General features: G+C 41.0%; 1 protein-coding gene across 1 annotated transcript in view; it reads left to right on the plus strand.

The window, feature by feature from the left end:
• GPI (glucose-6-phosphate isomerase) overlaps nucleotides 1-18,873 on the plus strand; it is a 37,474-nt gene extending 18,601 nt beyond the window's left edge. Inside the window, exons 7-18 of the mRNA XM_030204444.1 lie at nucleotides 1,589-1,660; nucleotides 5,101-5,145; nucleotides 6,419-6,472; nucleotides 7,210-7,270; nucleotides 9,748-9,791; nucleotides 10,594-10,746; nucleotides 11,161-11,290; nucleotides 11,554-11,630; nucleotides 15,352-15,480; nucleotides 17,979-18,054; nucleotides 18,136-18,202; nucleotides 18,516-18,873. Of these exons, the coding sequence (XP_030060304.1) occupies nucleotides 1,589-1,660; nucleotides 5,101-5,145; nucleotides 6,419-6,472; nucleotides 7,210-7,270; nucleotides 9,748-9,791; nucleotides 10,594-10,746; nucleotides 11,161-11,290; nucleotides 11,554-11,630; nucleotides 15,352-15,480; nucleotides 17,979-18,054; nucleotides 18,136-18,202; nucleotides 18,516-18,639 (1,032 nt within the window). The 3' untranslated portion in view covers nucleotides 18,640-18,873. The remainder of the gene's footprint in view (nucleotides 1-1,588; nucleotides 1,661-5,100; nucleotides 5,146-6,418; nucleotides 6,473-7,209; nucleotides 7,271-9,747; nucleotides 9,792-10,593; nucleotides 10,747-11,160; nucleotides 11,291-11,553; nucleotides 11,631-15,351; nucleotides 15,481-17,978; nucleotides 18,055-18,135; nucleotides 18,203-18,515) is intronic.
• The last annotated feature ends 4,054 nt before the right edge of the window (nucleotides 18,874-22,927 follow it).

Raw genomic sequence — 22,927 nt, forward strand, 5'->3', positions numbered from 1 at the left:
GGAGCGCCGCCTCCTTCACTGACGCTGCGCCTTCGCTGCCCTGCCAGCTGGACGGAGGTAAATTTAAGAGATTTTGTTGGGGGGAGAAGAGGGCGGGCAGGGGAGAGAGGACAGCGATCATCTTCACGGGGGGGGGGGGAAGAGGGGGCATGCGCGCTCCAACCGCTTGTCTGTGGGGGGGGGGGGGGGCGCCACCCGATCCCTTGCAGGGGAGCGCCACAGACCCTTGGCACGGCCCTGTTGGTGAGTCTACCTTGCCTGCTTCCAGTATAAGATTCAGGCCTTTTAGTGCTTTCTATTGGACTTATTCTCTCAGATTACAACTGGAACATGAACTGTTTCACTTCTTCACAGCAGGGAAATTATTGATAGACTCTTAATGGGAACAAACACACACACCACACACACCAATCATGGCTAGTGTTTTGAGCTTGATTTATTTGCTTAATGTCCAAATTGACAGCGATGAAAAATGGACGTAAACAACTCAGAAAATATGGGACACTTTATTTGCACGTTGGAGACCCAACCTATGGCAACAGATTGACTATTCATAATATATACAAGGCAATTGTGGGTTCTTTGCATTCAATCCCTTTCTGGAGAGGGGAAGGGAGGTGATACCAGTCTTCACAGCTTACTCTTGCATTGTTCATTTCTGCTTCAAACATTGTAATATAGTTGACGAATTGCATTATTACCTTTTTTGTTTATACATTTTAAAAAGTATAAACTGGGACATCCAGGTTAAGGTCTGCCAGATAGGAGATTGGGTAAGGACTTTGAGGCAGGCCAAGATGGAAAGCCAGGGCTCAAACCAATAAGGGGCAGACATTGTGTAGTAGTTTTCTGTGGATTTGACTAATTGGTGGTGCTTGAGTGATGAGTTGCAAGTTTAGCCAGGAAATGACAAAATTTTCTAATGGGGCTAAGAGGGAGAAGACTTGACTGAGTTGCTGCAATCAACAAAAGATGAATGAACCATAGTTGATTTGTGATTTAAAGGTTACTTCAGAGTCGAAGGTAATGCTTAGTGTATGTGCTGACCCCATAACAGTAGAGGGCAGCCCTATATGATGGGGGAGAAGGGCAAGACAGAGCATGGATTAGACAAATCAATGGACTCTCATTCAGTTCAGGAATAGGCAGTTGTCTTCAAGCAGTTGCTTCCTGGGTTAAAGATGAGTGTCAATAAGGGATGTGTTGGAGGAAGATTTGGGGGAGGTGGCAGAATGAATAGGATCTGGATATCATTGGCATAGTATTAATTATACTAATTACCAGCTACAAAAGGATAGATGTGAGGATACCAGGGAAGGAGGGGCCTACAGGAGATGCCAGGGAAGGGGGTGGATGAGAGGAAGGAGGGGCCTACAGGAATGATTTTTGGGGGGGAGGGGAGTCTGTGATGTCTGCTAGGCCTGTGCCAAAGAGTTGGGGGAGGGGATGAAGGAGAAAGGGTGTCCCAAGATTTGGAAAAACTTAAGTTTGAAAGGTCCTGAGAAGTGTTTGGCTTTTCAGACTGCAGAGTAGACCTATCTAATGATATAGCTTTGTGGCATTCTTAACACGGTTTTCTCATGTGCAGACATTCACCACCCAGGAAACCATCACCAATGCAGAGACAGCTAAAGAGTGGTTCCTGACTTCTGCTAAAGATGTAAGTGGAGCATGTTATGTTCTCTTCTCACATTGACCATTTTATTTCTGAATCTGTTTCCAGTCAAACAAGTGTTTAGCAACTGCACCAAGTGCCTTATATTCACTGTGTGAGTTACAAACCAGAGGCAAGACATTGTATATTAATACCCTACAAGAACAACACGTATGTTCTGGAACAGTTCTGCAGAACTGTCATGTGAATAGCTGCTGCTTATTCGGATATATTATGTATTGGAACATAATGGGCCCAATTTGCAAAGGGTTTGGCTCCTAAATTGACAATTGGGTCTCATAAGTTGGCCTCTTACTACTACTACTACTACTACTACTACTACTACTATTACTAATATTTAGCATTTCTATAGCGCTGCTATGGCTGAGTACATACATTTTTACGTAAGGTCACTGAACTCTTAAATTTAGGAGCACAGTGTGGCACTAGGGTTGGATTTAGGGAGGGGAAAAATTAAGAGCTTGGCACCTGATTTTCAGAACTATGGAAATATGGATGGCAGGCTTACATTTGAGCATTGATACTTATGCTCTTAATTTTTCAGCTGAAAATGGGGTATAAATCATTTTCTGAATATTGGGCCCATTATAAAATTCAAAATAGCATACAGGGTTTGAGTAACTGCAGTGAAATCCAAGAAATCTCTCTCAACCTTTAACCAGCTCAGTTCACAAACATATTAGAAGTTAATCTGTCGTGCACACATTTATACTTCATATATAGATGGGCATCAGCAAAATTTTCTCCTGCAGAGCAGTAACTTGAGAATGGGTTGGCTTGCAAGGAATTTCTCTTGGGCTTACAGAAGGCTCTTCCTTCTGTAGTTGGACTGAGCTTATACTAGACCTAGGGTTGAAGCCATATGTTAACATTTGAGCTGTGACAGGTTTAATTTGATACAAGTTATTAAGGTAATGAACTTTATGATCTAAATATTGACATTACCCTTATCTCTAGTTTTACATAACTTTGAAGGCTGCCTATCCTCATTCTGCTATTCTAGCTTACTGTTGTGGAAAACATAGTTTAACAATTCCATGGGCTGGAACCAGGGAAGCCAAGTATCCACGTCTTATTATGATTTTAGGAAAGTCACTTCACCTCCATTACTTCAGGTACAAACTTGGGGCTAGGTTTACTGAAAAGTGTTACCCCATTATCACATGCTAATTAATAATGCATGTAAATAGTGGCAGCACACTTTAGAAAATCTAGCCCTTAGATTGTGTAAGTTCTGAGGTAGGAAAATATGTATTACACTTTTGTTGAACACAGGTATTGAAAGGTCAAACTCGTACTCAAAATCAGATCCATCCAACATGCTGAACTTATAGTAACATAGTAAATGACGCCGGACAAGACTTGAATGGTCCATCCAGTCTGCCCAACAGTGACAATATCAATTCATGATATACTAGCCGTTAAGCCCGTTAAACGGGCGAGTATTGGTATGTTCTATTTGATGTCTAACTCCCTCCTTGCTAGCTCCAAGGCCCCCCTCCTTCTGAGACCTCCCATGTCCAGCATTTCTCCTGCTCTCCCCTCCTGCCCCCCTCCACCCGGGCCCTCTCCTCTCCATTAAATGTACAGCGCCTCACCTCCAAAACCGCAGCAGGCAGTCGCCTTCCTTCCCTGCCTGTGTCCCGCCCTCGTGTGACAGAACGTCAGCGAGGGCGGGACACAGGCAGGGAAGGAAGGCTGACGGGAGCTGATCTGCCTGCTGCGGTTTCAGCGCTGTAAGTTCATTGGAGAAGAGAGGGCCCGGGTGGAGGGGGGCCAGCGGCGACCTGGGGGAGGGGAGCGGTAGCAACCTCGGCGGTTCCCTCCCTCTCCCCCCTTCCGAGTGGTGCACTCCTCAGTGCAGTTTCCCCCTCTGTTCCATCATCATGTCTTGGGGCGGGACAGAGAGGGACGTCTCTACTGCGCATTTGCAGGTGAGTCGGTCACTTGTCATTTGTTTGATATTCGATCATGGTCTTTCTGTGGCATTTGTGGAATATAGACTGTAGAAATCTGCCCAGCACTGCTCTTGTATTCCAACTACTGGAGTTGCTGCCATCAAAGCCCACTCCAGCCTATCCAAATCAGCCTTGTCGTTTGCGGGACAGACCGTAAAGTCTGCCCGGCATTGTCATCACATTCCAGCTACTGCAGTTGCTGTTGAAGCCATTTCCAGCCCATCCTAACCAAAGGACACAGACTGTATAAGTTTGGTCAGCACAGGCCTTAGTTCTTCACAGCTGGAGTCACCATTTAAGCACCACTTGACACATTCACACATGCAACTGTTTTTAAGGGTTTTTTTTTTTAATACCATTCTTTTTCTACTTAGAATTGGGGTGTGTTAATCCCAGGCCTTTTTCAATTCTATCACCATTTTTCTCTTCCACCTTCCTCGGGAGGGCATTCCAGGTCTCTCTCTCTTTGTCTATCTCTTTCCTGACATGACTCCTAAGGCTACCACCCCACAACCTCAATTCATGTCCTCTAGTTTTACCATTTCCCCTTCCCCTTATCTAGATAAGATTTACTTCTATGTTAATACCTTTCAAGTGTTAATACCTTTAAACACCTGTATATCTCTCCTGTCACTCTCCTCTAAGGTATACATATTCAGGTCTTCAATCTCTCATGTCTTTCGGTGCAAGCCCCCATACCATTTTTGTCACCCTCCTCTTGACCACTTCAAGTCTTTCTACATCCTTAGCAAGATATGACCTTTAAAACTAAACACAATACGCCAAGTGGGGCCTCACCAATGACTTGTACATGGGATCAACACTTTTCTGCTGGTCATGCCTCTCTAGGCAGCCTAGCATCCTTGTGGCTATAGTCACTGCCTTGTCACACTGCTGCATCATGTTTGGGTCCTCAGACATGATCACCCCAAGGTCCCTCTCGCCTCCCAGGACATACAGCTCCCTTGGATTTCTACTCCCCAAATTCATCACTCTGTGCTGCTTTGCATAAACATTTTGTGTGTGGTTGGTGGTGGGTGGTTTTCTTAATCTGGCAAAGTGCTAAAATAGAGTTGGTACATGGAGCTGGCATTTTGCTGGCATGGAATTCTTCCTTTACTACTGATGTTTGAAGCTCTGAATACATTGCAGGGAATTGAAACTCTGGTTTCAGTTCCTATTGTTTGAATGTAATGTAGTTTGCAGTAGTCCACTTTTTAAGAAAAAAAAAAAAAAAAACCAAAGCCTACACTGAAGAAGAAGGTTCTGGTCTCTGAAAGTTTGCAGGGCTACAGCTGTAAGAGTAGCATGTCCCTGTTAGATCTCTTAGATCTTTTGGGGTAGGCTGCAGAAGTGATTTGGTATCATTGTGTAGTTTGACTGCCATATTGCATGGTCTTTCAGTAGATTTGGAGGGGAGGGTGTACAATGTACCTAGGTTTTATACTGTCGCTCTTATTTTTCTAGGCTGCTGCTGTGGCAAAGCATTTTGTCGCCTTGTCAACCAATGGCGTAAGTATAATACTTTGAGAAATCTTTTAAAATGAAGAGGAGCTGAAGAGGGAGTTTTTAGGTTAACTTTTCTGAGAAGTTGCACCACTCTTTGAGAAGCTAGGTTTTTTTTCTCCTTTCTCAACTGAACACCTCATACCAGTTGATTTCTGGTGTGTTCAGCTGCATGTAGAGGTTAAGGATATTTGCTAAAGTCCAGATTTGCATGCCCCTTGGTTTTGCTTACATTAAGGCTGCTGAGTAACTGTTTAAACCGCTTCCTGTTATCAGTATCACAATCTGTAGTAAGCATAATCAACCAGAGACATAGCCCAGGCTCACACAGTAGCAGCACCACCTATGATGTAGCTGGCAGGGATCCTGAACGCTTCTCCCTCCCGTGTACCTCATGAAAAAGCAGATACTCTCTGCTGGTGAAGATCTTCTCTTTTAAAAGGTGGTGGGGGGGGGGGGTATTGAAAAACCAGATTGTTGGGGGGGGGGGGGGGGGTTGAGACTGGATTGCCTGTGGGGGTAGGGTTCTTCTGCTCACCCAAAATTGGGTGTCTGGCTATCAGGGGCGTAGCCAGACACCCAATTTTGGGTGGGCCTGGATCCAAAATGGGTGGGCAGAAGAACTCTGCCTTGACCCACAAGTGATTTGGTCTCTCCTCTCTCACCTGTATGCTGTATGGTCTCTCAAACATCCCATCTCCACACACATACCTTCTAAGTAGTAGATTTTCACTGGCAGCGAGCAGCAACTAATACACACTGCTCGTGTTGACCTCGCATTCTTCCCTCTTTTGCATCTTCCTGTTTCTGCATAGGCGAGAATACATCAGAGGCAAGGCGGTGGGGCCTGTGTGAGCAGTATGTATCAGTCACTGTTTACTGCAGGCAAATATGTTATTTACAATGTATGCAGAAGGGACAGTTGTTGGGAGTTTTCAGCTGGTGGGGCTTAGGGATCCCTGCCAGCCACATCTTAGGTGTGCTGCTACTGGGTGGGCCTGAGCCCAAAGTGGGTAGGCATGGGCCCACCCTTGGCTACGCCACTGCTGGCTATACCTCTGTAATCACAACTAATGCATCCTGGTGGTTAAAATCTATGATCAACAATGTCGATGAGAAGTTCTACAAAGGTTTAGATGTTATGGCATCATAGGGCTATGAATATATCTTTCTATTCAAGAAGGTAAAAGCATCGCTGCTCCCTTGGTAACTATTCACATAGCTTTCTGACATTTATAATATGCAGCTGTTTCTAATTCTGGCGTTCATTCTTTTCTAGCCTAAAGTGAAAGACTTTGGCATTGACACAGCGAATATGTTTGAGTTCTGGGACGTAAGTAAAGACTCGGTATTTAAACAGTGTTTTAGCTTCGAGCCAGCAGCTTTTTAACACTTACAAGCAATAAACTGTTAGAGGCTTGCAGTAGGACAGATTTAAAACCAAGACAGCAGTCATGCCAAATGTTACAGCATAAGCTTGCAGAATCATAGATAGGGAATGGGAAAACCACCTGAAGTGCAGCTAAACATCCCGTCTTCTGTTTTAGACTGAACTCAAAACAGCTTTCTGAATGCTCCTCTGGGCAGCTGTTGGGTAATGGAGACCTCTCTGCCTCCGGCACTGGTCTCTTAACAGTTATAATAAGCTGTGACCTTTTACAGTCATTCAGGGGGTAAGGTATTTTTAAGTCACTGAAGGTCAAGTGTTGGGATGTATGTTAGTCTTTTATATAATGACAATAAACCATGTGAAATCAGAAATTCTGTCTTGGCTTATTCTGACAGATTGGGTGGGGGGAGTATGAAGAAGCTGCTAGACCTGATCCTTCTGTGCAGTGGGGTGTTCAGGTTGCAAACTGATACCGGTGACCTCCCAGACCCTCATAATTCCTTCTGACTGGAGACCCAGGTCTGGGTGTTGAGCATTGAACACAGATTCTGCTAAGGCCACAAAATGGCTAAAAAGCTGTAACTTTCCTAGAGCTGTTGGCTTTTGTTTAATGTTAAAAGTCCCTGTAAAATGTTAAAGGTGTGTGTGGTTTTTTTTTAATTAAAAAATTTTTTTTTTAGTGGGTTGGTGGACGCTACTCTCTGTGGTCTGCAATTGGTCTCTCCATTGCCCTCCATATAGGTATGTATTAGAAACATTCATTTCCATTTCTTCTTAATGGCTAGCTTTCCTTTCATGGGGTATATTGGTATCAGTGAAAGCAGACTACCAAATTGGTACAAAGTTGTGAATTAATCTGCAGGACAATAACTACTATATTCATTTTATTTTCAAAGTTTAGATATCATTTCAGTCCTTCGGAAACATTCCTATAGACAGCTAAAGTTCTCCGGGTTCTCTTCCCCCCCCCCCCCCCCCCCCCCCCCATTCTTGCTGAATGACTTGTGATGAGAAGTCCCTCTTGCAGGTTCATTGTGTAAGCAATGCTGTGCTGTGGACAATGGTGCCAGATTCAACTGAAGTTTCTGCAGGCTTTTTGCAGTGATTTGGGGGAAAGGGGAGGTCCTATGGGTGGCTCTTAAATAAATAATAAGAAAAATCGAACCCATTTTTCAGGCAGTTGCCTTGACTTCAGTTCTATTGAGCTTCCATTTGTATTTCATAGTTCTTTATGGAAGCTTCATTATCTGTATTCCCAATGAGTTCTGCTTGTCAGTACTGCTGCAAGTTTGTCTAGTAGTTTGGTCAGTTGTTTATAGAATTGCATTGTCTTCCTGTAGCAGCTAGGATACAATTTGAACTTTTACACCATTATTTTTTAAGTTATGAAGGACAAAGCTGTCTTACGTACGTGATTTGGATTACATTTCTTCATAGTGGCGTTGTCGTCAGGATTTGTAACCAGATGTTACTACCCTTTCCATCAGTAAGAGAGATTAAACTGCGGAAAATATTTGATTCTCCACTTCATTATCAAGCAGTTTTTAGTATGGAACACATTGCCCCTTCAGATTTCATTCACTTTACAAATTATTTGGTATTTAGAAAGGTTTTAAAAACTTTAACAAATATATATTCCTGAAAAAATAGTTCAACACGGGTACAGATATTATAATTCCTGGATTGTTGGTCTATCCAGTTTACAATATTCAAATCTGCATAGAGCTGTTTAGGTATTTGCAGAATAGAAGTCTTGTGTAACATACGGGTTGTAGGGCCACCTTACAAAGGCTCATCTCTGGAAGTTGCTTTTGGTTTGCAATTGTGAAATTGCTGGATGGGCCTGCTGTGGTAAGGCTTGGTTATTCATGGCTGAGTTTTATACCTACTGGATTTTTGTGGTGGTTGTAAACCATCTTGTAGCCTTTGGGGGACGGCAGTATAAATGTTTGATAGTAGACATTGTTAGTTGTAAGCAGTTAGCTTTTTGCCGCCTTTCATTTTCAAGCATGAACTTTAAAATGTTCAGCTATGTTGGAGTCTGTTGGTTTGAAAGTAGACAGAACAATCACAAGCTGATATGTTGGAGGATCACCCTGGAGTTGTCACTTGACTAGTTGTAGGCCAAACAGTCTCTGAACTTATGGGCCATGTTGAAGTGACCAACTCAATGGATGTCAATTTTTGCACCTGCAGTAGTACTTTCAGTCTGTTAAAGAAGCAAATAGTAATTATACTACATCTTAATGCAAATTAATGTATATCACTTTGTACCGTGTAGAGGTTCCCAGTTTAAGCTGAATTCAAGGTGAACTGATTCAGTGGGTGGCAAAACCTTTGCATACAACTGATGGGTAAGGATAGTTTTGGGGCAGTTTGCCTAGGTACCCTAGCTCTGCTCATTGTCCTGTCTTTACCACTATCTTACATGCTAAGGAGTAGGAATACCAGGGAAAAACTTCAGCACATATTCTGTTCCATAATGAAATGAAAATAGGAGATCCCTTAGGGGAATATACAGTTAGCCATGCAAACCTCATGACCTACAGGTGCTATCACTGTTTTAGTCTTAACCAGAAGATGTGGATTAGCTGTTCTGCCACACTTCCTCTCAATATATTTGCCAAATATAACTAAACTGTGCTTTTCAATACTACTAAACTTTACTGCCTCGTCTGAGAGCTTGATGGAGCCATATCACTCGTGCAAGTGGGTTTATGATCCAGACATGAATAGCAAAAAAGCACTGGGATAACCTGCGTAGAAACATTGGGTGTATTGGGACAACAGGATAAATAGCTTAAGTAGAGGTCTGGATTAGTAGAATCCATACCATCAGCTCTGTCTTCTAACAGAGGTGGAAGGATAACAGTTGCTAGACCAAATATTGAACTTTTTCATCCTCTTCAAAAGCTTGTACTTCAAAGCAATACTGATGATGAACCCACGATATAACCTTTTCATTCCAAAGGTTTTCTTTTTAGATCATATACCAGTGTCTATTCTCTATCGATTTTTTTTGCTGTACATTTACCAGATTGTTCTGATTCGGCTTGCAACATCTTTAAGCATTGTTATTTTAGTAAAAAAAAAAAAAATTCAGGTTTATGCACTGTTTTATCTGCTATATTCTGTAAAACCATATTGATCTTCTGGAAGGGGGTAAATTTAAATCCAAAATGCTTCAGGATAATCCATGTAAACTTCTTCTCTCTCAGGTTTTGAGAACTTTGAGAAACTCCTGGCAGGTGCTCACTGGATGGTAAGGATTTTGTTGGCGTATATAGTAGGGAACAACTTTCTAACAGGTCAAAACAGTCTTAAATACCCAGTGGTTGTGACAGGGGTGTAGCTAGATGGCCAATTTTGGGTGGGCCAGAGCCCAAGGTGGGCGGGCATGGAATTCAACGCCCCCTCCCCCCCGTCCCCCTCCGTTTTGCTCCTCTCCCTGCAGAAATCAAAGCACTCAAGAGCAGGTCTAACCATAGCCCTGTTCCCCAGATTTTTCGAGGGGGGAGGGTGGTCTTTAGGATTTGATAAAGTGCAACATCTGAAAACTGGACTAATCTAAATCACCACCTTTAAATATTTCCTTTATATGGGGCCAAGTAGTATGAATTATACAGCATTAGAAGTACCCTGATTTCAGCACCTATGACCCTGAACACATTAAACCAAAGACCAGCTTTTAGTTTGGAGCTGCTGATCTCTGGCTTCATGCAACCTTCTCTTTAACTGTCTGAACTAACTCAATCTTTTTTCAAATGGGGTACCTAAACAACAATGCACATTTCTACTTCTCAGGCAGCTTTTTGAATGTGTTCGGTTGAAACTGAATTCAAAGCAGTTGTCTTCCTATTTTCAAAATAAATGTAGCAAGTATGCCTTAAGGTCTTTTCTACAGTAAAGGAAGATCATATGCTCCTTGTTCTTTCCTGTTGTCAACCCGTAGAAACATGCTTTAAATTCATTAAAGCTACTGTGTGAATGATTTCAAATGTGCTCATAATTGTGATTGGACCATCTTCAAATGTTCTAATTGATTGGACCATCTTTCCTTGCAGGACAATCATTTTCACAACACGCCCCTTGAAAAGAATGTCCCAGTCATCCTAGCCATGCTGGGTATCTGGTATATCAACTTGTTTGGAAGCGAGACCCATGCACTCTTGCCATATGACCAATACATGCACCGTTTTGCTGCTTATTTCCAGCAGGTGAGATGTGGCGGCGTCTTTGAGTTTCCAATATACAACATTCCCTCACCCTTTCCCTGAATAGACCCAGTAATGTACACAGTTCGACTGCTGACGGGCAGATTTCTGTATGAATAATGGATGGCATTCTCTACGTAAACTGGATCTTTTTCTCTTTCTACTCCATTTTTGCTCTTTTCTGTTCTAACTGGTGTGCCTTTCCTTTCTCATTTTAATATAATGTATATTTTGTATACTTCCTGAGAAAAGGCAGTATACTTTAAAAAAAAAAAATTCAAAACTTCTCTGTTAAACCTAAAATTCTGTCATTCCAATTTTGTGCACAAAGGATGTTTTGAGTAGTTGGCTAGTAGTTGCCTGAAAGGTTAGGACAATATTTGTAAACATTGACTCTGAGCTTGTTTTGCTTTTTAGGGTGATATGGAATCCAATGGAAAATACATCACCAAAACAGGCGCTCGTGTGAATTATAACACTGGCCCTATTGTGTGGGGTGAACCTGGTACTAATGGCCAGCATGCCTTCTACCAGCTCATACATCAAGGTAGAGATGAGTACTGTGCAGCCACCTTGCTCGTTAGTAGCACCCAGATGGTGGTCTTTGATTCTGAAACCTCTTTTTCTTCAGGAACAACTAGTGTGCTATCATGCAGATTTGTAATTGTTAGTAATGTTATCCATTAAAGCTTGATGTATCCTTAAACTGCACTTAGACTAAGCTTTTTTAGGGTAAGAGGGTTGTAAGACACACTTGTCTAGGACAACCTTCATGTCTTGATATGTTAACATGCTGAATTTCTTTTTCAGGAACCCGCAGGATCCCATGTGACTTTCTAATCCCAGTCCACACACAACATCCAATCAGGAAAGGACTGCATCACAAGGTAAAGGAATCTGGTCAGGAGAGCTGATTCCCTTCTAGGCAGTAGAAGAGAATCATAGTAACATAGTAGATGATGGCAGAAAAAGACCTGCACGGTCCATTCAGTCTGCCCAACAAGATACTCGTATGTGCTACTTTTTGTGTATAGCTTACCTTGATTTGTATCTACCATTTTCAGGGCACAGACTGTAGAAGTCTTGCCCAGCACTAGCCCCACCTCCCCCCACTGGCTCTGACACCCAATCTTGGCTAAGCTTCTGAGGATCCATTATTTCCGAACAGCATTCCTTTGTTTATCCCACGCAAGTTTGAATTCGTTACCATTTTCATCTCCACCACCTCCCATGGGAGGGCATTCCCAAGTATCCACCACTCTCTATGTGAAAAAATACTTCCTGACATTTCTTGAGTCTGCCCCCCTTCAATCTCATTTCATGTCCTCTAGTTCTACCGCCTTCCCATCTACGGAAAAGGTTCGTTTGCGGATTAATACCTTTTCAAATATTTGAACGTCTATATCATATCACCCCTGTTTCTCCTTTCCTCCAGGGTATACATGTTCAGGTCAAGTCTCTCCTCATACGTCTTGTAACGCAAATCCCTTACCATTCTCGTAGCTTTTGTTTGCACCGCTTCAATTCTTTTGAGAATCCAGTTGCCTTTTTTATTCATTTTAGATCTTTATATCCCACTTATCTTCAAAGCCAAGCAGATTTCTAAACACTAAAACCTAAACTAAACTCAATCCTAGGTGCTAAAATGTAAGCGTATAACACGTTGACATGTAAGCAGTCCTAAACAAATGCTGTAAATTCCTTTCAGAAGACAGGGAAATTCTTCCCTCACCCTAAGGCAGATGGTAACTGATGCCACATTCTGGGACTGGTAATAAAAAGAAAGCCCACTCAATTTTTTTTTCTAGTTTCCTCTAGTGATGGAATACTTAAGGTAGACTTTAGTCAATAAGTTTATCTGCTTGTAGACATCCTACTCTATTCTATATCCTGTGAATCCCATAAAGCAAGACACAAGTGCAAACAACTGAATTCATGACAGTACGATTTCGATAATCTGACCATCCGGCATATCCGACAGACCCCGGGTGATATCGCTTATGTCTATTAAAATTGTTTTAGAACCAGCACGTACAGTAATTATGTTTTAGCACTCCGGTCATGCTGCAGAATGTGCTATAGTGTTCATAAACAATTTTTGAAAATTGGGAACTTGTATGCCTTCGTTTTCCATATTAGCTGACTTTTCACGTATCTGATAATGCGTCGGTCCTGTGTACGTTGCATAATAGACTGCTGTACTTGTAACCAGTTTAGTTCTGCAGATACCAAGGAAATATGATCCACTTATATCCTGCAAAATGTCCTTCTGTTTTCTACACTAAAGGAAGGGGCCTTAATGAAGAATCGACCAATCCTGTATAAATCAAATTACAATGCTCCAGGGGAGGTAAAACATCAGTATGACAGTCCTTTGGTTATAACAATGTTCACAACTCGTGTATTGTAGTTAATAAAATACAATTTTTATGAACGGCTAAGAATTTTGAGGCTTTAATTTAGTTTCCAGTCCTCCCTAAATATTGATCTGCCAGGAGGTAAAAATGATTTTTCCAGGATAATCAAATTCAGTGGAACCCTTCTCATTCATAGAAACCACCACCACTTTGTTTCCATTTGCCAAATATTCTCTATGCACTGATTTATAATTGGTTACTGATTTTGGTGTGTATACCTTCCTGCACTGAAAAGAGAAAATAGCGCACACTCAAAAGTAAATATCCAGTGCTTAGTGCTGCTTAGATAACTGTTTTCAGCCCTCTTAAAATGTACAGGGGTTTAAATTTTGTATAAAAGGAGTGCAAACCCTGAAGCAGAGCAGTTGAGGCTCGAAAGGTGCATTTACAGTATGTAATGTGTCCTACAGTAACTGCAAGGCAGAATAAAATGTAGCTTTTTCCACTAATTATATATTTTGTTACATTGTCTTAACTCAGGACATATGATATACTTTCAAAGGCATTATGGAAAGTTTGTGAAGTACCTGAGCTAGCCTCCTGCCTTCTATATGATCTAGATTAAAATAGCTTGATTTTCTCCCATAGAAAATCTTTTTGAAGTTGTTGTAAGAACTCTAATGCTTATTGGAAGTGTTTTGAAGAGTGTTGGCTTAGATAATGGAGCCATATACAAATAAGCTAGAAAGCTGGAAGACAGACCACAAGAGTTCATGGTCAAACTTCAGGATAGGCTGAGAGAAACTGGCTCTTGGTATAACCAACCTGAATACTTCCAGCCTAGATTTACAGTAGCGCTCTGACAATTTTCCAGGCATCAAAGATTTCCCAAAGCATAAGGGTTCCCCTCCCCCCCCCCTTTCCGAGCAGGGTGCTGAAAAATAGTATCCAATCAGTTGCCACTGGGACAGTTCTCAATCACCAATTCCCCCCTAGGACTATTCCCACCTGTCCGATTCCCATTCAAGGGGGGACAGTTTCCACCTAGGACTTCATCTCCCACCCTCTAACCTGTGTTGCATTGGGTCTGCCCCCCCCCCCCCCCCCGAGCTCCTGGTGGTACATTGCTCTTTCAGGTACTGACAGGCAGGATTGTTTGGAAGCTGGAAGGTTAAGTGTAAAATTTGGGCAAGAAATGAAGGTGGTTTTCGTGAATCAGGATGGTGAATGTAATTTCTCGGCTTTGGAGGTGGGGAACAGCCTAGAACAGAAATTAATAATGCAATGTGAATACTGGAACTGATCATGTTGCAACACCAGGTTATTGGGAAATACTATAAGTTTCTGTATTTACTTAATTTTTATTGGCAAGTAGTAACATGTTTTGTTTTATAGTGCTGTTTTGGTTTTTTTTTTTTTTTTCCGTTGTGTGGAAGGTTGTCTGGGAGGGGAAGTGACATGAATGTAGTTTGGGAGGATTGGTGACACCCCCCACCCTAAAAAAAAGCTGCATGTCTGGAAAGGAAAGTGAGAGAACAAGGTCTAGCATCTTTTCTAATTGTAAAGGGTGGGAATTGTGCAGGTGGGAACTGACCTAGAACCCTGAAAAATTACCAGGACTTTTCATTTGAAAACAAGTCCTACAACTTTTAAATAAGTAATATCAAATGGTGTAAGATCAGAATTGTCAGAAGTATGCATGTTACACATCAGAAATGTGAAGTAGCCTTTAAATGACTTGAGGAAAGGTAAAAGTAGACAAAGGTGGAACTTGTAAAAAGCAGAACTTTCAGGATGCTTTCAAAGTAGCCTGCCTTTACTAGAAGGTCTTGAGTTTTGTTTTGTTTTTGTTTTTTTGGGAGGGGGTTGAACTGGTTTCATTTTTTTTTTCCTTCCAACATTGGAAAAAAAACAGTGATGATGACCCTGGTATGGAGAGAGGTTATAAACTAATATCTGACATAATATAATAAAACTGGGATTTGGAGAATTCTTTAGCAATAACTTAAACCTTTTTGTGTGGTTCAGCTGTCATAAAGGACAGATATCTCGAGCCATGATGAAATAGACTAGAACCTACTAAAATATTGGGGGTTGGGAGAATAGTCACCAGAAAATCCACCTACAGACAAGGAAGCATTCAAACTATTTTTGGTCGTTCTCAAAATGACAGGAGTACAGAAGTGGATAAATTTGCTAAACAGGTTCTAGAGAAATCTTGGTATTCAGTCACTGCCCCTTTTTTTTTCAGATCCTCTTGGCCAATTTCCTTGCTCAGACAGAGGCATTGATGAAAGGAAAATCTACAGATGAGGCCCGGAAGGAGCTCCAGTCTGCTGGAATGAGTGGGGATGCCCTTGAGAAGCTGCTACCACACAAGGTGAAATTCCATCTGCCCCCCTCCCTTCAAATTGGTTGGTGTAAACTGAGGAAGAACGGATCTTGTGGGATCTAGTCAATGTCCCAGTTTTTTAGTTAAGTTAATCGATCCAAGACATAGAAATAAATTTCCATACTTAAACATTAAGCACACACAAAAAAAATTAAATCAAAAAGAACAGCTTAATTCCGAGCGGCTAACTCTAAATCTGCTATACAGTGTTGCACATGTGACTAAACTTGTACATCAACCTCTTCTCTGCTTAATAAAGTCTTCCAATTGTTTTGGGTCAAAAAATTGAAATTGCTTAGACTGAAAAATTTTATTCTACACACACATGGAAATCTTAAAAGAAAATCTGCACCTATAGCAATTACTCGTCAATGTCCCAGTTTAAATCGGTGGTGGGGCAAAACTTTCTGAACTGCTCTCTGCTTTCCCAAAACAACTGAATCCAATATATTTCACACAATTTTTTGTTTGTGCACTAAATTTAAAGGTTTTGAAACTAGTTAAGGAGTGGTTGATCTGTTTTGGAATGAAAGCTGCTTGGGTTGACATTGGCACCAGAACCTTAGATTGTCCAAAGCTTGAGGAAGGTGCATTCTTAAGGTGCAGACTAGGCAGTAGGTCTGCATCTTAGGACAGCTTGTTCTTGTATTCCGCAAATACCTAGAAGTTCAATGCAGATTGCAATCTAAAAATGGACAATCAAACCTAGAAGTGCAATAAAGGATTTAAAAATTACATGTAGCCTAATTTTAACACTATACAATAGACTAGAAATGAATCAATGTTATAGAAAATTAACCTAACTGCTCAATACAGATTTCTGGAACAGAAACAATATCTTCAGTTCTATTCTAAATCAGGTATAATTTGAAATCGAACATATCTATCATTATGAAATAGCATACAATAAAATTTAAACAGGATCTGGGCTTCTGCTAGAAGCTAGTGTAGTTTGATTTTTAAAAAGGTGATCTCTTTCAGATTTGGAGAGAAAAATCAGTTGTATGGCAGCGTTCTGAATAGTTTGTCGTACAGTTTAAAAAAAAAAAAAAAATTTAAGCAGAGACCATAACAAACATAGTCAACAGCCTAAAACTGGATTCTGTAAAACATTTCCAGATCTGTCTTAGGGCCTCTTTTACAAAGCCGCACTACCAATTCTGTGTGACAAATGAGAGGAAGCCCATTCTATTTCTATGGGCTTCCTCTCGTTTGCCGCGTGGGAATCGCTAGCGCAGCTTTGTAAAAAGCCCTTAATTTTCTCAGCTGATAGATTTTGACCAAATTAAACACCAGTTCTAGTGTTTTGATCGGACACAAAGTATTCCAATTTGAATAAATAGTTCATATTCAATGTTTCCTATTACATTTTTTTTCTAGGTGCTTTTCCTTTTTTTCCTATGAGTAGAAGTTTAGGCCCTCTTATCAAGCCACACTAACAGTTCCTGGTGCGGCAATGCCGACAAAGCTCATTCTCTTTGAATGGGCTCCATCGGCATTGCTGTGTGGGAACTGCTAGTGCGACTTGATAAGCGGCCCTTAGTTTTTTCTTTATTTAGCTTTAAGTGATGTTGCATCCAATTCTCCAATACAACATAAACATTGTTGCACCTTATCTAAAGATAAGTAAAACAGACAATTGGAATAACTCTGCATAAATGTTTTGAAACCTATTTTGTCTAATGCATAGCCCAGAGAACGAAGAAACCTGTTGAGTAACTGGGAACAGTGGTGAACCTTGGAGTACCCCACTGTGCAAACTCCCAAGTATCTGAAAAAAAAATCAGCCCCTGGGGAAACATTTTCCCCAGGATTCCAATATTGTCCTAAATTAATTGAAAGATGGTTCACAACATCAAAAGCAGAAGATCAAATTGTAGTGCCAGCACTTTTCCTCTTATTTACAATGCATCTAAGAGGGTATCTATCAGTCTTCATACTATAATTAGGGTGAAAGCCTAACTGATGATCCTGTAAAATATCAAATTTCTCAAGATGTCAATTGCATGGTTACTAGTCCCTCCATTTTCACAAAAAATGTAATAGAAGCAACAGGTAGACAAGATGGGGAGAAACTTTGGAGCTTTCATAATTGGTGTAAGAATAATATCTTTTGTGTTGGAAAGTTGCCTGTTAAATGATGTATGCACCCAGTCCAAAATCATTAACTTAAATTCAGTTGGTGCTGCTGCTTTCATAAGATAGGAAGGTCAATTAAGACTTAACATATTTAAGTGTCTTAAGTTCAGACCGGTTAGGAGGAGAACTCCATATCATATCCACTTGAAATATCATTCCTGGCCAGAAGAATTCTGTTTTTCAGAGTAATTGAGAATTGGGGGCTCTAGTCACCAATTTTCTTCTGAAAATATGCTAATTGGCATTAGGGAGAGCATCTGCAATTTTTAAATTGATCAGACTGAGGATTAGATACAAAGTAAATTCACTTTTCCAAGCATAACTCTATTCAATCTTTTTATTGAAAGGTCTTTGAGGGAAATCGTCCTACTAATTCCATTGTGTTCTCAAAAGTTTCACCATTCATACTGGGAACCTTAATTGGTAAGTTTTATCTGCAGGTTCAATTATATGTATCCCCATGATTTATTTCATCTCACCATTTTACACTGTTCTTCCTTGCAGCTATGTATGAACAGAAAATCTTTGTCCAGGGAGTTGTTTGGGACATCAACAGCTATGACCAGTGGGGGTAAGTAAGCAGCGTTCTGGACCTTTCCGTCCTATCGTTAAAACCAGAGAGAGCACTAGTGGAAACATCTGTGTGACTTGGAATCTATCGTGAGGTGGGAAGTTCTTCAGAACAACTCACGCCTAGCTTTTGCAAACATCGCTTTTGAGGAACGTCTATGGTAGATTGCTGTGCTCTGACATGCAAGAAGTAATTTAGGGGGAAATTCTGCAAAACAGTTGCGCTGCCCATTTGAGAGAGAAGTTACTTTTCCTCTAGACTCCATGATCATTAAAGTACATGCATTTCATTTTTTATCTTCCCTGATATCTAGTGTTGAACTTGGAAAGCAGTTGGCTAAGAAAATTGAACCAGAGCTTGAATCGGATGCTCCTGTTACATCTCATGATTCTTCAACTAATGGGTTGATCAACTTCATCAAGCACCATAAGGCCTAACTAAACCTATGAACAAAGCAGCCAAATGAATCTGCTGTAAACTAGCACTTTACACATCTGTAGGCTCCTCCCTAGTGACTAATTGTTGCGTGAAATGTTTTGTAAATGGAAATAGTTTGTACATGTCTGATGTACATTTTTTTGCTTTTCTGTCTTTGGCCACTGGAATTGTAAAGCATCCCCTGAAACGGTTCAGCTGTTCAGTTACAGAATAAATATATCAGATGCATTTTGTTCTCGTGGTAGACAATGGACAGTCTCTCTCTAAATGGGCGTTCAATGCATTGTCACTAGAGAGGCAGGTGTGAACCAAGAAAGTCACGCTTGCTGTGCACACCCTAGCATGGCTCTTAATTAGTTGCTTTGATTTATGATCATTTTAGGAATGAGAAATGCCATCTGGGACTTAGTTTGCCAAAATAAGTATTATGGAAGTCTCTAGGGCAATGGTTCTCAAACCTGTCCTGGGGGGAGCACCAGCTAATCAGGTTTTCAGGATATCACTAATGAATATGCATGAGTCAAACGTCTATGCTTTTCACCTCATGCATATTAGGAATATCCTGAAAGTGTCTGATCTCCCAGGCCAAGTTTGAAAACCAGTGCTCTAGGATAGGTTTTTCCTCTTCATGTCCACCAAAGAGGAAGCTCTGATTCACACAGTAGTCTTTGAGCCTATGGACCTGTAACATTTATTTATTTATTGTGAACATTTATATCCCACTAGGGCAGGCTCTGTGGCTTACAACATTTGGTGAAAAGAACATAATTGTAGTACAAATCAGAGAATAAGGTAGAGGAGGGGAAGGGAGGGAACCAGCAGGAGGAGGAATGCGGGATTGCAGGTAATCAAGCAGCAGAGGAGTAAGATCGATCACATAAGTCTTTTTTTTTTATATATATATAATTTCAAAGTTTTACATTACAAGATAGTCTTGTTTCAGAAAAAGACAAGAAAATATTTTGTAGAATTACATCTTCCACTTAAATACAGTAATACAAGATTACAATAATTTTTTTATATCACAAAAAACTTTAAAGAGGGGGTATGCATGAAGATAATGGGGTTAAATCTTTAAAAAAAAGGAAAAATTATAACAATATAGATAGGCTTAGCACGGTCTTTCCATCCATCAATTCTTTAACTCAATCAGGGAATAACCATAGGCGATTTATATCTTCCTAGAATCAAGAAAAACTCTTAACTGCTCTGGCTGAAAGAAAAATGTATTTTAAACCTTCTTTAGGTGAGTTGAAAGGCAAAATCAACTTGACAAAAGGCATATAGCGTATAGCCAGGGCTGAAGCACAGGTAGAGAGGATCTGGGCTGACTAATTCAGTCTAACTGAAGGGAAAAAAAACAAACAAATCCCCTAACAGTTGCAGATTGTTAGCCGAAGATGTTCCATGGTTAGGGGCTTCTCTGTAAAATCATTGACAAGGGCTCATGTTTTGGGGGTGAGTACTCCTGCTAGTAAAATCTGGCCCACTGCATAGAAATGAGGTGGCTTCCCTACTGTTAGTCAGGTGTGCATGACCTCTGCTCTGATGAGCAAGGCATTACACTACTCTAGCATGTGTGCGTAAATGTTGTGCTGTTAGGTTTTGCTGACAATATCCTATTTAGGAGGGCAAAGGCCATGCTGCTGCAGAAACTTCTGGCTTACTATGAGAATGGTATAGCCTGAAAACCCTGACTGGCTGGGTATGTTCTGCACACTGGATTGAAAAACTTGTTTTAATGTGTAGAGAGACTGATGACCCCCCTCCCCCCCTCAAAAAAAAAAAGTTAGTAACCTGTTCTATATTGGTTGGCTTATTTAGATTTGCCAGGGGCTAGCACTTTAAATACAAGCATGCTCAGGTTAGTATATATTTCAAATCTCTCTCTATAAAAAGCAACACCAACGTTCTATGAAGCCTCCAGCCGGAAGTGTGAAGGGGGTGAGATATCCGGTTTCCCTATGAGTGTCTGCCCGCCCTCTCTAACACAGTCAGTGAAGGAAAACAGCAGAGCACGAAATCAAATCGCTGGCTCTGTAACAGTGAAGGACTCAGAGGGGGGCGGGGAGAGAGGGCAGAGGGCAGGGACACACACACTCCCACATGCACACAGAAGAAAACATTGCTAGCCCCCGTTTCATTTGCATCAGAAACGGGGCTTTTTACTAGTATATTAATAAGTTGTGGGATATGAAAGTGTTTAGGTTGGTTTTTGATATGACCATAGTCCTTTGGTAGGCTCACATGCCTTTATTTTTTGTCTTAAATATGGGTTTTCAACGCAGTCCTTAACCTGACTAAATAGGTGTTGCATTTTCATGTCATGGGTAAAGATGCGTAAGTAAAATTTGTGTAGATTAGAAGTAATTCAATTTTTTAAATATTGTGTATACTTATTGGGTATATCTTGAAAACCTGACTGACTAGGTATGCACTGGTGTGAAACCCATTGTCTTAGCTACATCAGAAATACTTTTGGGCCTAGGCTCCTTCAGTCTAGTTTTTTTTCCCTCTGTTTCTATAAGCTGCTTGCTTCCTATCTGCCTGTTGTAAGTCATCCTGGTGCTACCTGCCTGTGGGAACCCAAATCGCCTCTTATACCTCTGTTAAAGCATCAAATTCCCCCCCCCAACCAAATTAAGTCTGCAGTCAACCGACAGCGTTCTATATCTACTCTAGTGATGCTCCTCTAAACTCCCCCCCCCTTACCCACCTGTTCAAAATACCAGAACCATAGAAAAGACCTGCCTCTTGCCCATAATGAATAAAATGCAATTAGAGTTTGGCTACTTTATACCAGTGGGTCCCAAACCTGTCCTGGCCCAACCCTAACCAATTAGGCTTTCTGGATATCCACACTGAATATGCAAGAGTGAAATTTTGTATGAGGTGCAGCACATCAGTCTTGCAAAGATTCATTGTGAATATCCAGAAAACCTGACTGGCTGGGGTTTCCCTAGGACAAAGTTTGGGAGCTATAGCTTAGTGAATGGACAATCTAGCACCTCCTCCTGTGCCTTCAGGTTGTAGTTGGTGCCATTTACTCTGCTGTGGGTGTTTTTTCAGAGATGCTGCCTCCTTTGTCCAGAATGCAGAGACCAAAGCTTTTCTACTGTGCTACACTGCAGCTAAAGTATTGTATGCTGTAGACATTTGTTTTAGCTTAGTAAATTATCCAAATCAGCAAGCTGCTCTTCCAAATCTGTATGGATTCCATCTGCTAGAAAGAAGGAAATAACAGTGACCCCTGAGCTTTTACTGTCCATAATTAAAAGTTTATCCAAATATTATATATACACACAATACTCCCAAAGGGAGTCTAGGAACACTTCCCTAGTCTTACACATGCTATGGCAAGGATAGGACACAGCATGAATGGCATAATGATATTAGGAGTCCCTATGCTTTTAACTGAGACAGCGAGCATAAAATACATACTTTGTGTTACTTGTCATGAAGCATTTATGGGTATGGTTCCTTTTGATCACTTTGGGTTGACTTTGCTATTTTGACCCCAGCCACTATAAGCAGTCTGTCAGTTCTGAAGTAGGATAATCAAAATGGCAAATATTGAAATTGTCATGGAGATACATCTGCTGGAATGTGAAACTGTCATGATGAAACTAATGATTGGGTGGTGTGACAAATATGCATTGCCTGCTTGGGTGGCAATAAAGTGTTTAATGAGCATGGGTAAGACCTAATATGGCGGGGAGTAAACAGGGGAGGCATTTACAGTTAGCAGAGCACCACCTAGAAAGAGAAGAAAAATATATCAGATTTTAATAAACTGTGACCACTGGAGTCAAAACTGGTAGAGTTAAGCCAATAGGGTCAAAATTGCCTGCTTTAGCATTTAACAAAAATTATGACCAAATCAGGCACCCAGCTGTAGAAGCTCAGGATGTAGTGAGACAAACTCCTTCCTTTTCTTGTGGGTAGACATCAGTACATCACAAAACCTACAAACTTTCATGCTAAAAATCAAAACTTCTCTTTTTATGAAAGAAATCTCAAGAAAAAAAATACGTTTGGGAAGCTTGCCAGGTGCCCTTGGCCTGGATTGGCTGCTGTTGTGGACAGGATGCTGGGCTTGATGGACCCTTGGAGGCATATTTTCAAACCACTTAGCCTTCCAAAGTTCCATAGGTTAAGTGCTTTGAAAATATGCCTCTTGGTCTTTTCCCAGTGTGGCATTACTTATGTACAGAATAGAAAACAACGTAGTCAATGAGTGTTGCAGGACTGGCTTGGCTTACCCAGAGGTCACCAGTAGCCCAGTAA

Source organism: Microcaecilia unicolor, chromosome 5 (assembly GCF_901765095.1).
Source record: "Microcaecilia unicolor chromosome 5, aMicUni1.1, whole genome shotgun sequence".
Classification (NCBI taxonomy): domain Eukaryota; kingdom Metazoa; phylum Chordata; class Amphibia; order Gymnophiona; family Siphonopidae; genus Microcaecilia; species Microcaecilia unicolor.